Genomic DNA, 21,142 nt, shown 5'->3' with positions numbered 1-21,142 from the left:
ATATGTTAAATTTGACACTAATCATATAACAAGACTTAATAAAATTAGGCGGATGGAATTAGAAAGGGGCAGTTGACTTTACCTTGATAAATGCAAGGTACTGTATGGGCACCAGTAATTAATTAACTTACCAACTGTGTAGTGGAAAATGAAAAAGACCTAGTGGTAATTGTGCAGTCAGGTATAAAATTCTCTGACAGTGCATACAGGCTGCCAGGACAGCTCATGGAGTTTTGTCAGTGATATACAGGAACTGCTAGCAAAGGTTAAACAGAATTTTGTAGTTTGTGCAAAGCAGTGGTTAGGCCAAATTTTGAGTGCTGCATGCAAGTCTGGAAGCCTCATTTTAGGAAAGATGTAGATCTACTGGAATGGGTACAGAGAAGGGAAATTAAGTTTTTGAAGGGAGCAAAAGGGTGGTCTTACCAAGAAGGCTTCATTTGTACAAATTGCAGTGTCTAGAGATTAAAGATTCTGTTTGAAGTGTTTAAGGCTTTTAAACGATTGAGCAAGCTCAATGCTGGCGGAATTCTTGCTATTGCTCAGACTACACAATGAGAGGCATAAATTCCAATTGAAGATGGATTGTTTCAGAATAAATGTGTCAACCATCTGCTGGCCTTCAGCCAGCAGATGGTTGATTGTTGGAACAATCTTCCATCTGTTGTTGTGAAAGTGGGTAGTTTGAATAAATTTAAGCAGGAACTAGACAAATTATTGGAGAGGATGGACATATGATGTGGCAGTGTTGAATCCAGAGTGTTTGCACCAGGGAGGAGAATGTGAACTTCAGGGGTACATGCACTTGAGGGGAAGAATGTAAACTTCGGGAGAATGTATGTAGTATATGTGTATATTTTTTATTTTATTTAATGTTTACAACATATTAGCATTAGCATTAGTAGAGGCATTTGATGCAAGAAAGCAAGCTTATGCAGCATCAGCCAAAAAAAAAAAAAAAGAACCCACTTCCACTTCACCCCTCTGTTCATTCAAAATACCTGTCCAGCTGAGCCTTAAACTTATTTAGGCTATCAACCTCCACTACTAGGGATGGAAGTCTGTTCCACCAACCAACCACCCGCTGGCTAAAGGCAAATTTCCGTACGTCTATCCTACATCTGTCTTTCCTCAATTTGAATTTATGCCCTCTCAGGTGATTATTCTCAGCTAGAGGAAGAATCCCATCAGCATTGAGCATGCTCAAACCATTCAAGGCTTTATACACCTCTATCAGATCACCTCGCTGGTGCCTAGTCTCCAGACAACATATGTATATTTTACAAACAGATCTGTGTATTTATGAATGCTATAATAAGAGAATATGAGAAAACAAAATAGGAAACAAAAGAAAATATATATTATTTAACATCTAAATACTAATAATCAGTTCACAAAAACCACATTTACTGACAATAATCACAGTTTAATAATATGAAAATCACCGATTAAAATTCACAAAAAAATCATACAAGTTATAATTAAACATGCAAGTATTATAATAATCTTATTCTTCTTTGCTTTTATTAATTTTTCTGATAACTCATTTGGTCCTTCTGAGCATATCTTAATGCTATTTTGCTATATTACAGTACAGATATATATATATAATAAAAAGATCATAAAATGTATTGCTTATAGGCAGCAACCAAACCATCTTGTTTGCCAGTACAAGGAAGAATTAGCCACAAGTAGATTCTTGCTGTGAAAAAAACAAATAAAGGGAATGTAAAAACCATAAAGTGAAACTGCTAAAGATTGAAATAGTGGCTGCTGTAGACACCTCTCTCTGCCTAGACATTGTTTAGCCCTTCCCCTCAAAGCCGTGGGACACTCTCTAATTACAATATTCCGAGGAGCCAATTAAGACGAACCTATTCACAGCCTGTGATCCAGTTGTTTTGTTTACGATATGCAAACAAAGAATTAGTCGCAAGCAGACCATTTGTGTGAAACACTATCAAGAGATGGTTTGTGTGAAAATAAAGCGAACCTGAAAACCATAAAATGAAAATATTGACATTTGAAATAGTGGCTTTTAGTTACAATTTGTGCAGCCAGAAATATTTTCCATTTAATTATTTTGAAAATTTTGTGTCTTTTGAATTTTAGTGATTTATTTTTGCTGTGTGTTCCCCCTAACGAGTACCGAACTTAGTTGATGTGAATTTTTGTGTTGAGTTTATATGACAAATTTATTGAATTTGTGTTCTAATTACTACATTGTGTAAACTTATAATATGGCCCCTAAATTTGCATCTATGGAGTTATTCAAAGAGGAGAATGTCAAAAGTTTATCAAACTTAGACACGGAGCTAAGTGATTTTCTAATAACTGAGAGCAAAGTGGAGGAGAAATTGTTGAAGTTAAACATAAGGAAGGCACCTGGGGTGGATGGGATCTATCCAGTTATATTAAAGGAGGCAGCAAAGGAAGTAAGCAAACCCTTAGCCATAATTATGAGAGCTTCCTTGGAGTCAGGGGAGGTCCCCATGGACTGGAAGTGTGCAAATGTATCACCAATTCACAAAGGTTGTTCAAAAGGTGACACAAGTAACTATAGACCTGTTATTTTAACTTGTGTTCCGGGGAAAATAATAGAGTCACTGGTTAAAGAAGCACTGCAAGATCATCTAGACAAGACTGCAGTAATAGTTAAGACACAGCATGGGTTTGTTAAAGGGAGGTCTTGTCTGACCAATTTGATTGGATACTATGATGTGGTCACAAAGGAACTGGATGCCGGGAATAATTTTGATATCATATATTTGGATCTTAGAAAGGCTTTTGATACTGTTGCACCTGGAAGACTGCTGCACAAATTGGAGCAGTGTGGCATTGGAGGCAAATTGCTGCTATGGATAAAGGGATGGTTGAGGGGGAGAAGACAGAGAGTGGTAATCAATGGACACTGCTCATCGTGGACTAATGTTATTAGTGAAGTCCCTCAGGGTTCAGTGTTGGGTCCATTGTTGTTTTCTATCTGCTGAGGGCAGACAATCGTCCTATGTGTAGAAATTGTGACATCATTTAACACTCCAATAATTAAAGACAAGCACCAGCCAAGGAATAAAAAATTTTTACTATAAAAATAATGTGATACACTATTGGAAGACTAAAATATTACATTAAATTACGATAAAAAATCGTAGTTTATAAAAAAAAAAAAAAAAAAAAATTATCGTAGTTTATTATATCGTAATTTATTCTAATATTTTAGTCTTCCGATAGTGTATCACATTATTTTTATAGTAAAAATTTTTTATTCCTTGGCTGGTGTTTGTCTTTAATTATTGCAGTATGGAATTTCTCAGCCCCATAGGCCTGTTTGAAGATATAGTGAATCATTTTAACAGTCCGTCATATTTTAATTGAATGTCCATCTTTTTATAATGACCATCGTTTATGTTTCAGCCATCTGTCTGAAATTTATACACTCAGACAGATTTTATCGGACAATCACAACGTGTCAGCTATTTTTAAGTTTTTACAACTTATTAATCTAAATAACTCTATCTATAATGTTTTTATTGTTTTATGCTTTATGAATGTTTTATATCGTATACTCTTTTACAATAATATACAAACATTTGTAATATTATAGTTTTATATTTTACATCTTTTTGACTTTGTGCATTAGATGCTAATGCGCCATAAAATCCTAAAACAAACAAACAAACAAATTGTTGTTTTCTGTATTTATAAATGATATTGATGATGGTATATCAGGCTTAATATCCAAGTTTGCAGACGATACGAAGGTTGGCAGGGTTGTTAAGAACACTAATGACAGTACTCTGCTGCAACAGGATCTAGAAAAGTTGAACAGATGGGCTGAGAGATGGCAAATGAAGTTTAACATTGATAAATGTAAAGTACTACATATGGGAAGCAGTAACCCCAGAGTAACGTATCAACTATGTGGTACTACACTGACAGCGGTAGAGAATGAAAAGGACCTGGGGGTAATTGTGCAGGCAGATATGAAGTTTTCTGAGCAGTGCAGATGGTCCGCAACAGTACCTCATGGTGTCTTGTCAATGATATACAGGAATTTTTCTAGTAGGGATAAGGAGGTGATTATCCCCTTGTATAAGGCGATGGTCAGGCCACACCTTGAGTACTGTAACAGGTCTGGAGGCCTTATATTAAGATGGATGTAGAGCTGTTGGAACGAGTACAGAAAGGGGACAAGATTAGTGAATGGAACGAAGGGTTGCTCTTTCGAAGAAAGGCTTAAGTTTCTCAGATTACGGTGTCTGGAGACTAGGCACCTGCGAGGTGATCTGATTGAGGTGTATAAAACCTTGAATAATTTGAGCATGCTAAATGTTGATGGGATTCTTCTTCTTGCTTAGAATAATCACCTGAGAGGTCATAAATTCAAATTGAGGAAAGACAGTTGCAAGATAGATGTGCGGAAGTTTGCCTTTAGCCAGTGGGTAGTTAATTTGTGGAACAGACTACCATCTTTTGTTGTGGAAGTTGATAGCCTTAAATAAATTTAAGGCTGAACTGGACAGGTATTTGGAATGAACGGAGGGGTGAAACGAGAGCTTTTTTAAAATTTTTTTTGGCTGATGCTGCATAAGCTTTCTTGCTTGCATCGTATGCTCTACTAACACTATATATGCACCTGTTCCTATTCTTAGCTACCCTGACACAGCCCATATTTACTTGTTCTGCTATGACTCCCAAGAGTCTGAAATCCCCAGCACCTTTTTTTTCATGCTGCTGCACATTCCAATAGAAGCAGTGCAAGAATCAGTTTCACCTCTGCCATCTGCTACTGTTAATCTATTAGCTGCTGTATCCCTCCCAGCTATCAGTTTTCTGACTTACCTAACACTGCCTTGATAGCATCAGCAAATATTCTTGCTCCCAGGGGTGTTCCTTGGATATGTTGCACCTAGGGGCCAATTTAAATCTGGTGCTCCACTTTAAAATTTTCTTTATATATGTATGTAAGTTTTAGGCATCCCTTGAATGTTGGTGCCCAGATGCAGTGCACCCCTTTCACCCTTGGAATGGCCCACCCCTGCTTGTACCCTTTCTATTTATGTGTATCCCATCCCTGTAGAAGCAGTCTCTCCTGTTAACAGGCACAGATCACGCTGAGAAAAATTCTATTCCATGAGTCTTGCACAATTTTTCTCTAGTGCCAAATTGATTGACAAGGCTCTGATCATATACTTCCTCCTATCATGCCTGCCCAGACATAATCATATACTTCCTCCTATCATGTCTGGGCAGAATTGCAGACACTTTCAAATTTAACCTTAACTGGCAAATTATTTTTCAAAATTGACCTGTATTTCTTTAATTTCCCGTAATGCATTTTGGAAAATAACTTCAGAATAGATGTTAAAAGCATGGGCGAGAGAATACAACCCTGCCTTACCTCTCTTTTTATATTGATCTCGTTAGTTTCACCCTTGTCGACAGTTACAGTTTCTTTCACGAGACTGATGTGCTATTCATCAAGATTTAGGTTTTTAAGTTGCTTCTATAAGCTTTACATGTTGTGCCCAATCGAAAGCCTTTTCAAAGTCTATGAAGCAGATTAATACTGTCTTCTGGTGTTCTCTACATTTTTGTAACAACCAGTTTATACCTAGGAGAGCTTCTTTTTTGCCTAGTCTGCTTCGAAATCTAAATTGGTTGTCAAAGATTACCGATTCACATTTTTTGTATATCCTGTTTTGAGTTATCCGTAGCAGCAACTTCAACGTATGGCTCATCATACTAATAAGACGAAAATCATTGCATGAGGTGATGTTGTTCTTCTTTGGAAGAGGGATGAATGAAGACCTCAACCAATTGTTAGGTAGTGTTCCATTTAGATATATTATTATTATTATTATTAGCTATATGGTGCAAGGAAGCTTGTGGCTTATGCTGCACCAGCCAAAAAAAAAAATTCCCGAGTTACCCAGAGAGAGAGAGAGAGAGAGAGAGAGAGAGAGAGAGTCATAAGTAGAAGGAAATCACCAAGAAAGAGAAGAATGATATTTTATTGAATATTTTGGTGAGATATTTCACTATTTCATTTTGGAGTTGATCTGGGCCAACTGCCTTGCCAGTCTTTGCCCCTTCCAGAGCATATTTTACTTCAGACTAGAATTTCAAGGCCTTCCTCTGTAGGTATTTCAACATTTACATCCTGTCTGGCATTATCAAAAATCATCTTGATGTAAGTTTCCCACATCTTTCTGTCATCACCTCTTAAAACTAATTGATTCTAGGCATTCTTTATTGTGTATGACGGCACCTCTGTAGCCAGGTGGGCAGGAGCAGCACTGCATTGTACACGCTTCTTGATTATACCGGGGTTTGAGCCCGTGACTACCAAATACGGAGGATGCGGGAAGGTCAGGGAATGACCACCACATATTCCCAGAGCAATATGGCCTTAATTGCTAATGCTCCTAAAGATCAAATAACAACAACAATTGTGCATGGCATCCTTCTTTTTTTAATTTTTTATTTTTTTTATGAAAACCCCAAACACGAGAGGTATTAGAGCCTATAGTACTTGGTACCGTGCTTGGGTTGGAAGTTGAGAAGATGAAAGAAAATATTTGTTGACATTATACTTGAACTTCTGTAGACTGTAATTTTCAGGAAATACATATGAAGGAAGGTTGTTCCAGAAAATGGCAGTTGAATGAATAAACGAGGAAGATGAAAAGTTGGTTCTGTGAGATTTAAGTTGGACAGGAAATGGATGTTGGCTGGTGGCTGCACGTGTTCAGACTGTTTTTAAGGAGAGAGCAGGAATTACAGAAGGCCATTCAGAAGAACAGTGCCCATGGAAGTATCTGTAGAAAAAGGCATGCAGCAGAAACAGTACATCTATGAGACAGAGAGTGGAGAGACTCTGTTAGAGAGGAGTCATTAATTAACCTAACTGCCCTCTTCTGAATGGAATCTAGAAGCCTGAGAGATCTTTTGAGTGCACTGCCCCAGATGTGGGAACAGTATTCCATGGTAGGATGGATTTATGATTTGTACAGAGTGAACAGCTGTTTGGAAGAAAAGTAACGCCGAGAGTGAAAGAGAAAACCAAGTTTTTTAGATGCAAAGGAAGCAATATTTGTAATGTGCTTGTGCCAAGAGAGATTAGAAGTCAGGATAATCCCCAAAAGAGTTATATCATTTGGCCTAGAAATCGGAGTGTCACCAAAGACAAGCATAGGAGCAGAAGAAACCTTTTCGCGAGATATAAGAAAAGACTAAGTTTTAGAAGGATTGAAATCAACTATGTTGTCTTTGCCCTACTGGAGATCGGCATTTAAGGAATTGGTAGCAGATATTCGAGAAGTTGAAGCTGATTAAGCAGGGCAAAGTTTCTTAAAATGGAAAGTAGAATGCAATGTGTTATCATCAGCAAAACTATGAATAGGATTTCCAGTCAGTGGAAGAAGGTCATTAATATACAAGAGGAAAAGAGTGGGGGAAAGAACCGAACCTTTGGCACACCAGCATTAGCGGAGAAGTTAGAAGACAAAGAGCCATCTGCCATCACTCTCAGTGAACAATCAGAGAGAAAACTGGATAACCAATTACAAAAAGCAGTTGGCAAACCATAAGATGGAAGCTTGTTTAGAAGACTTTTATGCCAAACATGATTGAAAGCCTTGGAGATGTCGAGCAACTGCTTATGTTTCACCGAACCTTTCCATTGAATTTGTCCATAAATGGGTAACATAAGCCAGAAAAAATCACCAGTGGATGGACACTGATGGAATCCATATTGATGATCATTGATCAGAAGGAAGGTTTGTAGGTAGTTTAAGAGTTGGCAGTTAATTTATTTCTCCATTACTTTGGAAAGAGTAGAAGTAATTGCAATGGGGCGATAATTGAATGGGAGGGACTGGTCACCCTTTTTAGGAACTGACTGGATATGAGCAAATTTCCAAGCAGAAGGAAAAACACCTGTGGAATAAGCAAGTGAAAAAAGGTGACAAAGAGCAGGAGTAAGTACAGGAGGACAGGTTTTGAGAACAAGTGGAGAAATACCATCAGGACCTGGAGCTTTCTTAGTATCGAGATTTGTCAAAATCCTTTTGACGGAAGATCACAGGAGGCATTAAATGGAGTGTGTTGGGAATGGTGGGAGGTGTTTTAACAAGATCATTAATACATGATTTGGAAGAAAAATGGGATGCTAGCAGGTCGACTTTATCCTTGGCTGAAGTGACAACAGAACCATCTGGTTTTGACAGATGTGGGAGCAGAGATGGGCAAAAGTTGTGGCCAATAGCTTTGGCAAGAGACCAGAATGCTTGGCTACCATTGGAGCAAGAAGCAAGTTTTCTACTCTTAGCCTGTTCAAACTCTAGTTTGGACTGATTAATGACTGCTTTACAATTGTTGCGAGCTTTGGTGTAGGCAGAAAATGAAACTGAAGAATTGGAAACAAGCCAATTACAATATGCAATGTTCTTCTCTTGAGCAGCCTTAGCACATTTATTGGAAAACCAAGGTTTAGATAAAGGACGAGATTTTAAAGTTGAGTGTGGAATAAAGGATTCCATTCCTACAAGAATAATTTCACTGACACAATCTGAGCGAATGTTGATATCAGAAATTTTTAAACAGTAATCCTATCAAGAAAAAGAAGAAAAGAAATCTCGCAGGTCATCCCATTTTGCATTTTTGTAATGCCAAACAATACAAGGTTGGGAATAGCCATGAGATAAAGGCTCCATTGGAGAAGAGACAATCACCAAGTTGTGATCTGAGGTACCTAAAAGACCACTCACTTCGACCGTGTACTTAGAATGGTTGTTTGTGAGAAAATGATCAAGTGTGTTGGCTGTAAGGTTAGAATTGTCTGGTATTCTTGTAGGTAAATGAACAATCTGTGCAAGTTCATTAGAAATTGCGAAAGCCTCAGCATCTCGACCAGCTGGGTCAGTGCGAGTAGAAAATGGAAACCAGCTGGAGTTGTGAACATTAAAATCACCAAAGAAAATTACGTCACGGTTAGGAAAGTTGCACTGGAGAAAGTCAAGTTGCAAAAAGAGGAAGTCAAAGAGCTCCAAGTGATTAGTGGAGTTGGGAGAATGGTAGAGACAACAGATCAATTTGACACAGTGAAGTAGAGAGATTTTAAGAAGATCGAAGAGAGGCGATTCCAAATTATCAATTCTCTGACAGGGAATATTGGAACGGACATATGCACAAGTACCACCTTTGAGGCAAAAGGAATTATACAGTGAATAATTTAGCAACTGAGATTAGCAGTAGTTGAATTAACCGATAAATGTCATTCTGTCAGAAAAAGTACATGAGGTTTGGCAGACTACAAGTGGAAATGGACATCCTTGAGATTAGAATTGAGACCACGTATATTTGTGAAATGAACTAGGAAGTGTTTGGGAGGTTTAGATCTTTTCGCAGATAAGCTTATTCTGTTAGTTTGAGAATTCGTGGTGTATTCATTAGTAAAAAAATTTGGGTGGGCACATGCTGTATGAAGTAATGAAATTTTTGGATATGGCGTACACATGGGAAGAACATACCCAGATCCTTGACATAATGTGGCCTTGACAATGCTCCCCGCATACACACTACTCAGACTCCCTCCAGTCACCAACTGACAGAGTAGAGGTAGCAAGATTATACACTAGCTGATCCGGAAGCCTTCTAAAGAGTTACTAGTAGATTCGGTCCAGTGTACTAACTAACAGCTGGCCTGTGAACACGATTTTAGTGCCGTAACCTGGAAATGTAAGGAAGATTGGATCTCGCCATGACGTTCATCATAACCTTAGAATTCATCAGTCATACTGCATGATGGAAGAGATGGGGAAGGGTTGACCGGAACTTAGCTCTGGAGACTAAACATGGTTCTGTTTGTATTTCCTGTTAATTCTTTTAGCTTCTTATGTAAATGGAAATTACCATGCCTTTGTTCTAATTCTGCTATATCTGTTGAATTTTCTAGCATGCACTCTTCTTTTGCTTCCTTAATTTTCCTCTTTATCATTTTTTGATCTGCTGGTATTTAGTTGGAGCACCATTTTTGAGCTTCCTTCTTTCATCCATTAGGTTTAGGATCTTCTTTGTCATCCACTCCTTGTTTGCAGGTTGTTTTTCATCACTTAGAATTTCTTTTCCAATACTGCTAAAGATCTTAGCAGACTTCATCTTTTCATCATTTACATCTTCAGCTCTTACTCTGTTGTTTAATTTTATGTTCGGCTCTTTACTCAGTTTTTCTTTCACAGTAAGACCTTGAGTTTTTTGCAATTTAATCTGCTTTTTTTATTTTCTTTCCTAAAGGATCTCAACTTGTTTTGATAGTAGCTGTTAATAATCATGATCGGAATCTGCATCCACACCAGGTTTTATGTTTTGGCTCCTTTCAGACTTTCTAAAACGTTTATTTATCAGTATGAAGTCAATCTGATTTCTAGTTGTAATCTCTGGATTGTTTTTTTTTGGGGGGGGGGGTGTTTCCAAGTATAGTGCTGTCTGGCGGGGGGTTTAAACCATGAGTTTGCTATTATCATGCTCTCCCCCTTGACAGTTTATGAGCCGATCTTATCGCTCATTTCATAAACCCCATCCAAAATCACCCACAATGTCGAGTACCTTTCCTTTGCCAATTATGGTATTAAAGTCCCCCGTAATGATATTTACTTCATGTTTTTTGATGTTACTTGTGATGTCTTTCAATTGCCTGTAGAATTCTTCAATAACATCATCACTCTTATCTGCTGTAGGTGCATATATTTGTATCACTGTAGGGTAACCCAGTATACATTAACTGGGTTACCCTGCAGTTGTAGCATAATGATGCGATCCGAGTATGGAATAAATTTAGCTACTGATTTTTTCAGTGAATTGTGTATCATAATTCCCACACCATTTTTATGGGTATTGTCATCTGTCCTAGAGTAGTATAAGATCAACCATCAGAATGGCAGATTTCTGAGTTAGTCCATCTGGTCACACTTAAACCAAGAATTTCTGCTTCACAGTGTTTCATTTCCCTAGCCACATTTGCCAGTTTCCCAGCTTCATATAAGGTTCTCGCATTCCATGTTCCTATTTTTCCTAATGAAAGTTTTTGCCACCCTGGGATTCTTAGCACCCCTGTCCCATTTAAGGGATGCCAGAGACTCTGAGCCATCTCTCTCTCTCGTTGTATTAGCCGTGGTGATTATTCTTAGGAAGCATAGTGCAGTAGTTTCCCCCTGCTTTCTACACTGTAGTACTTCAGCTGTATCTGTTGGTTCGACTACGCCTGAAGTAATCTGAAAATGAGCCGGAATGAAGTCCACTTCTCCACCCGCGTCATGGTACTGGTAGTTACTGCTGTCCTCTACAAGGTAATTTTATTTTGGAGTTTTCTTCTCCCAGTAGGACTTATGGTGGTCCTAACTTGCCTTGTCATGGTGTCATTTTAAGACATGAACTTTTTATTCGCATCCTGATAGCAGCATCGCTCTTGGTCCGTGACTTGAACAGCGGTTGTTCCCTGCTTGGTTTGATTTAATTTAGGTTTAATTTTGACTTTTTTCGCTCTTGTCTTGCCATACTGCTGGCATTATTTTATTTTTATTTTAATGCTTATTCTAATTTATTTGTATGGTAATATTTCAAGCATCACATAGAGGAATATGTTTTTTGCTGCCTCTGATGTATGCTGTACCCCTTTTTTTTTATAAAATGTTCCGCTTCCAACTATTTTAAACGTTATTCAAATATATGTATAATTATATCACATGATAGTAGTGGGCGAATTGCTAAGGCTGTGCCTGTGCTTCCATCCATAGTACATTATTCATCTATATAAACTGGTCAAGATTACTTTTGTCAGTAGTGTGGCTTTGCACTGGAGTGCTCGTATCTGTTCTATTTTTATTTTCGCTGCATCAGGACCACCACTGTTCAATTCTTTTGCATTGGCGGTTCGATCTGGGGATCGGGTGGCGGACTGATCTTTCGATCAATTCTCCTTTGCAGCGATTTGTTTAGTGTTCAAAATGCAGCGATTCCCTGACCATTATTGGCATTGTGGTCCTATGCCGAGATGGGGCGTAATGGTCAGTCTATTTTTTGGTTTATTTTTGTTTTGTTTTATTGTAGTGGTTTACATCTCTGCCGGTGATATTTCACATAAATTTGGACCTGATGCCCATCAGAGGGGGCACTGTAAAATTTCTATTTAATTGGCTTTTAAAATTCAATGAATTATTATTTGTACATTTAGATTTTCTAAATTATTTTAGAGAGTTTTTGCTGCAATATTTTTACTCTTGTTACCCCTCTCTTCCTTCCCTGCTTGGTTTGATTTAATTTAGGTTTAATTTTGACTTTTTTCGCTCTTGTCTTGCCATACTGCTGGCATTATTTTATTTTTATTTTAATGCTTATTCTAATTTATTTGTATGATAATATTATATATATATATATATATATATATATATATATATTTCAGTATTGAGTTTTATCTCCTGCCAAGTTACATTATATAAATTTCTTAAATCCCATCAAGTTTAAGTTATATGTATATTAAGTTAGAACGTTACATTTGTAAAATCTAAGTAGTTATAATACATAATGAATTTAAGTATCTATTGCCACTCACGTGGTTTGAACTTTCATGCTAGCTATCTATGCCAAATCAGATTCTAAAAGCTCTACGAATATTACTGTCGTATGTTACATTAGTATTAGTATTAGTAACGGCCGCATGGTGCAGCATAAGCCTATGGCTTATGCTGCACCAGCCAAAAAAAAAAAAAAAAATCCGAACAAAACGATTAAAAAAAAAAAAAAGGAAATTAAACCTATCATCCTATGTGCTTCCCTTACCCGAAAGTACTATCCAGATGACCTTTGAATTTCCCCAAACTGTCGGCCTCTACCACCCATGAAGGCAACTTATTCCAGTAATTTATAACTCGCTGGCTAAAATAAAACTTCCTGCAGTCCAATCTAAACATTTTCCCCCCCGTAACTTGAATTTATGTCTCCTAGTTCTAGCATCATTTATAATCTTGAAAATTTTGTCCTCATTCATTTTACTGATGCCTCTCAGAGCCTTAAACACTTCAATGAAATCTCCTCTAAGGTGTCTAGTTTCCAAACTCTGCAACCCACATATTCGAAGTCTTTCTTCATAAGGACGCCCTTTAGACGATCTCACCAGGCGAGTTACCCTTCTCTGCACCCTTTCAAGAAGCTCGATGTCTTTCTTTAGTTGCGGTCTCCATACTTGAACACAGTATTCCAAGTGTGGTCTAATATAAGCCATGTATAATGGGATTATCACGTCCCTATCTCTACTTGCAAAAGTTCGATAGATCATCGATAGGACACCTTCCTTGCAACCTGTTTACAATGCTCAGAGAATTTCATATCTGACCGTATTGTAACACCCAAGTCCCTTTCCTCCAGTACTGGGTTTAGTTGAACTCCACCAAGTGAATAAGTTATTTTGGGATTACTGTTTCCCGGGTGTAATACTTTACACTTTCTTGGATTAAAGCATAGCTGCCATTTTTCTGACCATTCCAGAAGTCTATTTAGGTCTCTCTGAAGAAGCTCAGCTTGACAGTGATCATTAACTACTCTACCAATTTTAACATCATCTGCAAATTTAGACATCACGCCCTCTATCCCTTCATCAATGTTGTTTATGAAAATTAAAAACAACAGTGGTCCTAATACTGATCCTTTGGGGAACCCCACTTCTTACATCAACCCAATCTGAGGAATAGCCATTTATCACAACCCTCTGCCTCCTGACCTGAAGCCATCCTTCTATCCATCTAAGGATTTTCCCAGTGATTCCAACCTGTTCCAGCTTATAAAGCAACCGCTCATGTGGGACTGAGTCAAAAGCTTTGCTGAAATCTAAATAAACAATGTCGAAATTATTCCCTAAATCCAGCTCGTGAGTGACCCTTTCGAAAAAGCGAACCAGATTTGTTAAACATGATTTTCCCTTTACAAAACCATGCTGAGTATCCTTGAGAATTTCAATTCGATCCAAATGATCCTGAATTCCACCCTTGATCATTGGCTCCATGATTTTCCCTACTACTGAAGTCAGACTGACAGGTCGATAATTTCCAACTTCACTTTTAGAGCCACCCTTATGTATGGGAGATACATTTGCACTTTTCCAATCCAAGGGAATCTCCCCAGAGTCTAGTGATGCTCACATAATTAGCCTCAATGGTTCAATGCACTCGCTTGCTGCCTCTCTTAAGATTATAGGGTATATTCCATGAACTCCAGGAGCCTTACTGGTCTGTAGGCTCGAACGTTTTTCCATTAAATAATCTTGCGAAACTTCAATATCATTAATTACATATTTTTTCACTTCTCTCCCACAATTTCCCATTGCCACAAAAGGCTTTTCATTTGTAAATATCAATGTAAAATAACTGTTGAGTTCATCTGCAACGGCAGCTGGTGTATTTATTACTATCCCCTTTCCCTTACGTAAAGGTCCGATCTGGTTTGTCCTGCTCTTCTTGGCATTTATATATGTGAAGAATTCTTTATCCCCCCTCTTTGCTCTGTTTGCTAGTGATTTCTCATAAACTGCCTTTGCCTGTCGAACCTTTTCTGTGGCTCTATTACACATCACCTTGTAGCTTTTACAGGCTTCAGTACTTTTTATTGCTCTGTAACCTTTCCATGCCACATTTTTTTGCTCAAGTAATGTGGCAACTTCACTATTCATCCAACTTGGAACCCTTCTCGTGGAGTATTTTTTTAATGGTATATACACATTCAAGGCATCTGTGATTAATGTTTTAAAAGCGTACCACAGTTCAAATGTATTCATTCTCTGCGCGATATCCACCCAGTTAATAGAGGCCATGTAGTACCTTACGGCATTGTAATTTCCTTTTCTGAAATTAAAACCCATTCTTTTGCCTTTTACTTCTGCTACCTCTCTCGTCATCAATCACTGTAGAACTCCGTGATCACTTCCTGCTACTGGTTCCTCTACTGTCAGCCCTGTTATGTCATCTGATTCATGTGTGATGATGAGGTCTAGGATATTCTTTTCTCTAGTACTTTCCCTGACATGTTGATACAAATAACAGTCATCTAGTTGATTTAAAAATTTTGTTCCCCATGTTTCCTTTCGAGTTTCCTTCCCATTTACTCCAATCAATTAGAGGCAAATTGAAATCACATGATTACTGTCATACAATTTACGTGACAAGTTAAATTATTAAAACATGTAAGTAGTGCTATACTTTATAGTTTATAATCCTCTGCTGATACTGATTATACTGCTACAAGTTACGTAGAAACTTCCAGTATCTGCTATATTGATACAAAAACAATGGCGGCAGGTTCAAATGCTACTGCTCATACAATGTCGGCAGAAGTCGACTGTGGTTTTCTAGGCAATTACTAGGCCGAGTAAAGAATAAATGCACCAAATTAATCAGAAAAATAACAAAAAAATACTATACTACTAAATTAAAATTTATATAAAAACAACAATTTTTAGCATTAGCATTAGCATTAGTAGAGGCATATGATGCAATAAAGCAAGCTTATACAGCATCAGCCAAAAAAAAATAATAAATAAATAACCACTCCCATTTCACCACTCCATTCATTCGAAATACCTGTCCAGTTGAGCCTTAAATTTATTTAGGCTATCAACTTCCACAACAAGGGATGGAAGTCTGTTCCACCAAACAACTACCCGCTGGCTAAAGGCAAATGTCCGCACATCTATCCTACATCTGTCTTTCCTCAATTTAAATTTATGCTCTCTCAGGTAATTATTCTGAGCAAGAGGAAGAATCCAGTCGGCATTGAGCATGCTCAAACCATTCAATGCTTTATACACCTCTATCAGATCACGTTGCCGGTGCATAGTCTCCAGACACTGTAATTTGCAAAACTTAAGGCTTTCTTCTTAAGAGCAACCCTTTGTTCCATTCACTGATCTTGTTGCCCTTCTCTGCACTCATTCCAACAGCTCTACATCCTTCTTGAAATGAGGCCTCCAGATCTGTATACAGTACTCCAGGTGTGGCCTGACCATTGCCTTGTACAAGGGAATAATCACCTCCTTATCCCTTCTAGAAAAATTCCTGTATATCATCGACAAGACACCATGAGCTACTCTTACAGCCCGTCTCACTCTTCAGAGAACTTCATATCTGCCTGCACAATTACACCCAGGTCCTTTTCATTCTCTACCATTATCAATGTAGTACCACAGAGTTGATACGTTGCTCTGGGGTTACTGTTTCCCCTATGTAGTACTTTACATTTGTCAATGTTAAACTTAATTTGCCACCTCTCAGCCCATCTGTTCAACCTTTCCAGATCCTGTTACTGCAGCATAGCATCAGTAGTGTCCTTAACAACCCTGCCAACCTTGGTATCGTCTGCAAACTTGGACATCCAGCTTGATATACCATCATCAATATCATTTATAAATACAGAAAACAACAATGGACCCAACACTGAACCCTGAGGGACTCCACTAATAACATTAGTTCACGATGAGCAGTGTCCATCGATTACCACTCTCTGTCTTCTCCCCCACAACCATCCCTTTATCCATAGCAGCGATTTGTCTCCAATGCCATACTGCTCCAATTTGTACTAGTAGTAGTAGCAGTAGTATGTGATGCAAGAAAGCAAGTGTATGAGCTTATGCAGCATCAGCCAAAAAAAAAAAAAAAAAAAATCACTCCATTCCCACCAAATGCCTGTCCAGTTCCTCCTTAAATTTATTTAACCTATCAACTTCCACAACGACAGATGGAAGTTTGTTCCAGCAATTAACCACCCGCTGGCTAAAGGCAAATTTCCGCACATCTATTCTACATCTGTCTTTTCTTAATTTGAATTTATGCCCCCATAGGTTCGTAATCTGAACAAGTGGAAGGATCCCATCCGAATTCAGCGTGCTCAACCTATTCAAAGCGTTATACAACTCAATCAGATCACCATGCAGGTGCCTAATCTCCAGCCACTGCAATTTGCAGAACTTAAGCCTCTCTTGGTAGGAGGATCCCTTCAATCCCGTCACCAATCTTTTTGCCCTTCTCTGTACACGCTCAAGCAAATCTACATCCATCATAAAATGAGGCCTCCAGACCTGTATGCAGTACTCAAGACCATTGCTTTATACAGAGGGACAATCACCTCCTTTTCCCTGCTAGCAAAATTCCTATATATCATTGACAAAACCCCATGACCTGCCGTGGCAGCCTGTCGGCATTACTCAGAAAACTTCGTATCTGACTGCACAATTACTACCAGGTCTTTTTCATTTTCTACCACCTTAAGTGTAGTACCACACTGTTGGTACTTTTTTCTGGAGTTACTTCTACCCATATGCAGTACTTTGCATTTGTCAATGTTAAATTTCAGTTGCCACTTCTTAACCCAATTGCCCAATTTATCTAGATCCTGTTGCAGTAGCACACTGCCATTACTGTCATTAACAAACTTGCCAACCTTTGTATCATCTGCAAACTTTGACACTAAGCCTCACATACCTTCATTAATATCATATATAAATATACAAAACAACAGAGGACCCAACACCGAACCCTGTGGGACTCCACTAATAACATTAGTCCACGAAGAGCAGCACCCATTGATTACCACCCTCTGTCTTCTCCCACTTAACCATCCTTTCATCCATTGTAGCAACTTACCCTTAATACCATTCTGCTCCAATTTGTACACTAGTCTTCCATGCGCAACAGTGTCAAAAGCTTTCCTGAAATCCAAATATATGATATCAAAATTATGTTTTCATCCAGTTCCTTTGTAACCACATCATAATATCCTATCAAATTTGTTAGACAAGACTTTCCCTTAACAAACCCATGCTGTGTCTGAATTATTGCTGCAGTCTTGTCTAGATGATCCTGCAATGCATCTTTAACCAGTGACTCCATTATTTTACCCGGAACAGAAGTTAATCTAACTGGTCTGTAATTACTCATGTCACCCTTCTATTCCCCTTTGTGAATTGAGGATAGATTTGCACATCTCCAGTCCGTGGGACCTCCCCTGAGTCCAAGGATGCTCTCATAATTATGGCTAAGGGTTTGCTTAGTTGCTTTGCTGCCTCCTTTAATATAACTGGATAGATCCCATCCACCCCAGGTGCCTTTCTTATGTTTAACTTCAACAATTTCTCCTCCAATTTGCTCTCAGTTATTACAAAATCATTAAGCGCCCTGTTACAATTTGATAACCTTCTGCCATTTTCAAACCTTAATAACTCCTCATGTGTGAATGTAGATGCAAAATACTCATTCGGTTTGTTTGCTATCTGAGCAGGATCATGAATAGTCGAACCATCGTTATCGATTGGACCAATCAGATTCATCCCCTCCCTTTTAGCATTTATATAAGTAAAGAAATCCTTGCTGTTTTTCTTAGCATCTTTTGCCAAAGATTTCTCATAATCTGCCTTCGCCTGCCTAACCTCCTTTGTGACCTGATTACAGACTAGCTTATATCTGCCATAGGCTTCTGAGTCGCTTGATAATTTATATGCATCCCATGCATTTTTCGTCTCTGTCACGAGTCTCATTAGTTCATTTGATAACCATTTAGGCCTAAATCTTGAACAATATTTCTTAATAGGTATGAAATTTTTTAGTAGCTTTCATGATTAATTCCTTGAATGCTTCCAACTTTGAATTTGCTGTTGGTAACATCGTCAGTTGATCCCACTGTATAGAATTTAAAAACTGTCTGAGACCACTGTGCTCACCTTTACGGAAGCAAAAACCCTTTCCTTTACCCCTGATGGTAATTATATCTTTAAGTAAATCCCACATCAGTACACTGTGATCACTGCCACCTAGTGGTTCCTTTATCTGAAAATTCTTAATATACAAATGATCACCACTAATAACCAGATCAAAAGTATTACCCTCTCTGGCTGCCTCTCGAACATGCTGCTGCAAAAAAACAATCATCCAATAAATCCACAAAAGTGTTTCTAGTGTGTGACTGACCAACCCACAAGTTCCAGTCAATATCTGGGAAGTTAAAATCTCCCATTATAAGACATTCTGATTTTCTAGCCCACTCTATTTCTCCGTACAATTGTTCATTGTATTTTATGTGTTTCTTAACTAATAGCATAAGTCCTCCTCCCTTCCTATCCTGTCTATCCTTTCTGTACACATTGTACTCCCCAAATACCAGTGCTGCATTCCCTATATCTGTGCGACACCATATCTCTGATATCCCAACAATATCTGCCTTTGATGTTTTGAGCAATACCTCAAATTCATCAAATTTATTTACCAAACTCCTAGCATTGGTGTACACGCAAGTATGCATGCACCTGTTCCTATTCTTTGCTATCCTAACACAACCCATGTGTTTACTTGTACCGCAATGACTCCCAGCAGCCTCTCTGAAATACCCTGCATCATGTTTTCCAGGCTGCTGCTCATTCCAATAGAAACAGTGCAGAGGTGAAAGTGAATCACTTTCACCTCTGCCAGTGGCTACTGTTAATCTATTAGTCCTTGTATCCCCCCCAATCTAGCAGTTTTCCGACCCACCTAACACTGTCTCAATAGCATAAGCAAATATTCTTGCACCCTTTCTATTTAAGTGTATCCCATCCCTGTAGAAGCAGTCTCTCCGACAAGTACAGACCAAGCTGAAAAAAATTCTACCCCTTGAGCCTTGTACAATCTTTCCAGGGTCGAATTGATCGACAAGGCTCTCTTCATATACTGCCTCCTATCGTGTCTGGGCTGAATTGCAGACACTTTCAAATTCAACCCTAATTCACGGCTTTTTTTCAGCAGTGACCTGTATTAAGTAATTCCGCCAGTCTCCTACTCTTAATATAATTAGTGCCAACGTGTACAACTATATCACCTTTCGTGCCCTTAAAAAATGATATCCGCCCTACAATGTCATCAACCTTTGCCCTTGGCAGACATAACCTGGTCCTGTTCCATCTATCCTTTTTATATACCATGTTACCCGTTTCCTTGACAATAGATTCACCAACAACTGCTAATTCCTTTGAGACCAGCGCATTCTGCCTTGAGGGTTGTCGCTGTGTTGCAATTTCAAAATCAATAAATAAAAAAGTCCACTTAGCAGCTTTGAACACGTCTCCCACAAGCCTCGTCAGATAATGTTTTGTTAGGTCAAATAGGTTAGGTTGCTGAATGATCTTGTTATAACTTAGCAGATACTGGAATTAAAATGATTGAAGCTAAATGAAAAAGGCACCCAAGGTGGATGGGATCTATTTAATTACAGTATGGGAGGTAATAAAGGTGGTATGCAAACTGTTAGCCATTATTATGAGAGCATCCTCAGATACCTTAGACAGGGCCGCCTCTGTGCACATCTTGATTACTCTCATTAACTACCCTGTCAACCTTTGTATCATCTGAAACATTGAGATATTAAGTCTTATATGCCTACATCAATGTCATTAATAAATACTGAAAACCCCAGTGCGACTGGCACTGAACTCTGGGGACTCCACTCATAACATTATTCCTTGAACAGTAGTGTACTTTGATAGTCACTCTCTGTCTTCTTTAGCTCAACCATCCCTTTGTCCACAGCGGTAACTTGCCATTAATTTACTGCAGTGCTCCAATTTATACAGCAGTCTTTTATATGCAGCAATATCAAAAACTTTCCTGGAATCCAAGTATATGGTGTTTCTGGTTCCTCTTCCACTTTCTTCTCGGTTATTGCAAGATCATTTAGGTCCTTATTAGATATTGATGAACTTCTGACATTTCCCCTTCCCCCCCCCCCCCCAAAAGAACTACTCATGTGTGAATGTAAATGCAAAAGACCTATTCATTTTGTCAGAAACTGAGCTGGATCTTCAACCGGTGATATCTCATTATGGACTATTAACATTATTCTTGAAGATTAATCTCTACTGATAGCCACTCCCTCTTTCTTCTCCCACCCAACCATCTCTTTATCCACTGCAGTAACTTGCCCTTAATGCTACACTGTTTATATTTGTAGAGCAATCTTTTATGTACACTTGCCTGTACACCAATGCTAGGAGTTTATAAATAAATTTGATGGATTTGAGGTATTGCTCAAAACATCAAAGGCAGATATTGTTGGGATATCAGAGACGTGGTGTCAC

At 38.4% G+C, this 21,142-nt stretch overlaps 1 protein-coding gene across 1 annotated transcript in view; it reads left to right on the top strand.

Annotated features, from left to right (window-relative positions):
- LOC150077584 (uncharacterized) overlaps nucleotides 1-9,904 on the top strand; it is a 246,973-nt gene extending 237,069 nt beyond the window's left edge. Inside the window, exon 15 of the mRNA XM_090385952.1 lies at nucleotides 9,893-9,904. Coding sequence (XP_090242078.1) covers nucleotides 9,893-9,904 — 12 coding nt within the window. The remainder of the gene's footprint in view (nucleotides 1-9,892) is intronic.
- The last annotated feature ends 11,238 nt before the right edge of the window (nucleotides 9,905-21,142 follow it).

The sequence above is a fragment of the Mastigoproctus giganteus genome, chromosome 12, assembly GCF_048544385.1.
Source record: "Mastigoproctus giganteus isolate SK-2022 chromosome 12, ASM4854438v1, whole genome shotgun sequence".
NCBI lineage: Eukaryota > Metazoa > Arthropoda > Arachnida > Uropygi > Thelyphonidae > Mastigoproctus > Mastigoproctus giganteus.
This window is presented reverse-complemented; position numbering and strand designations above follow the sequence as displayed.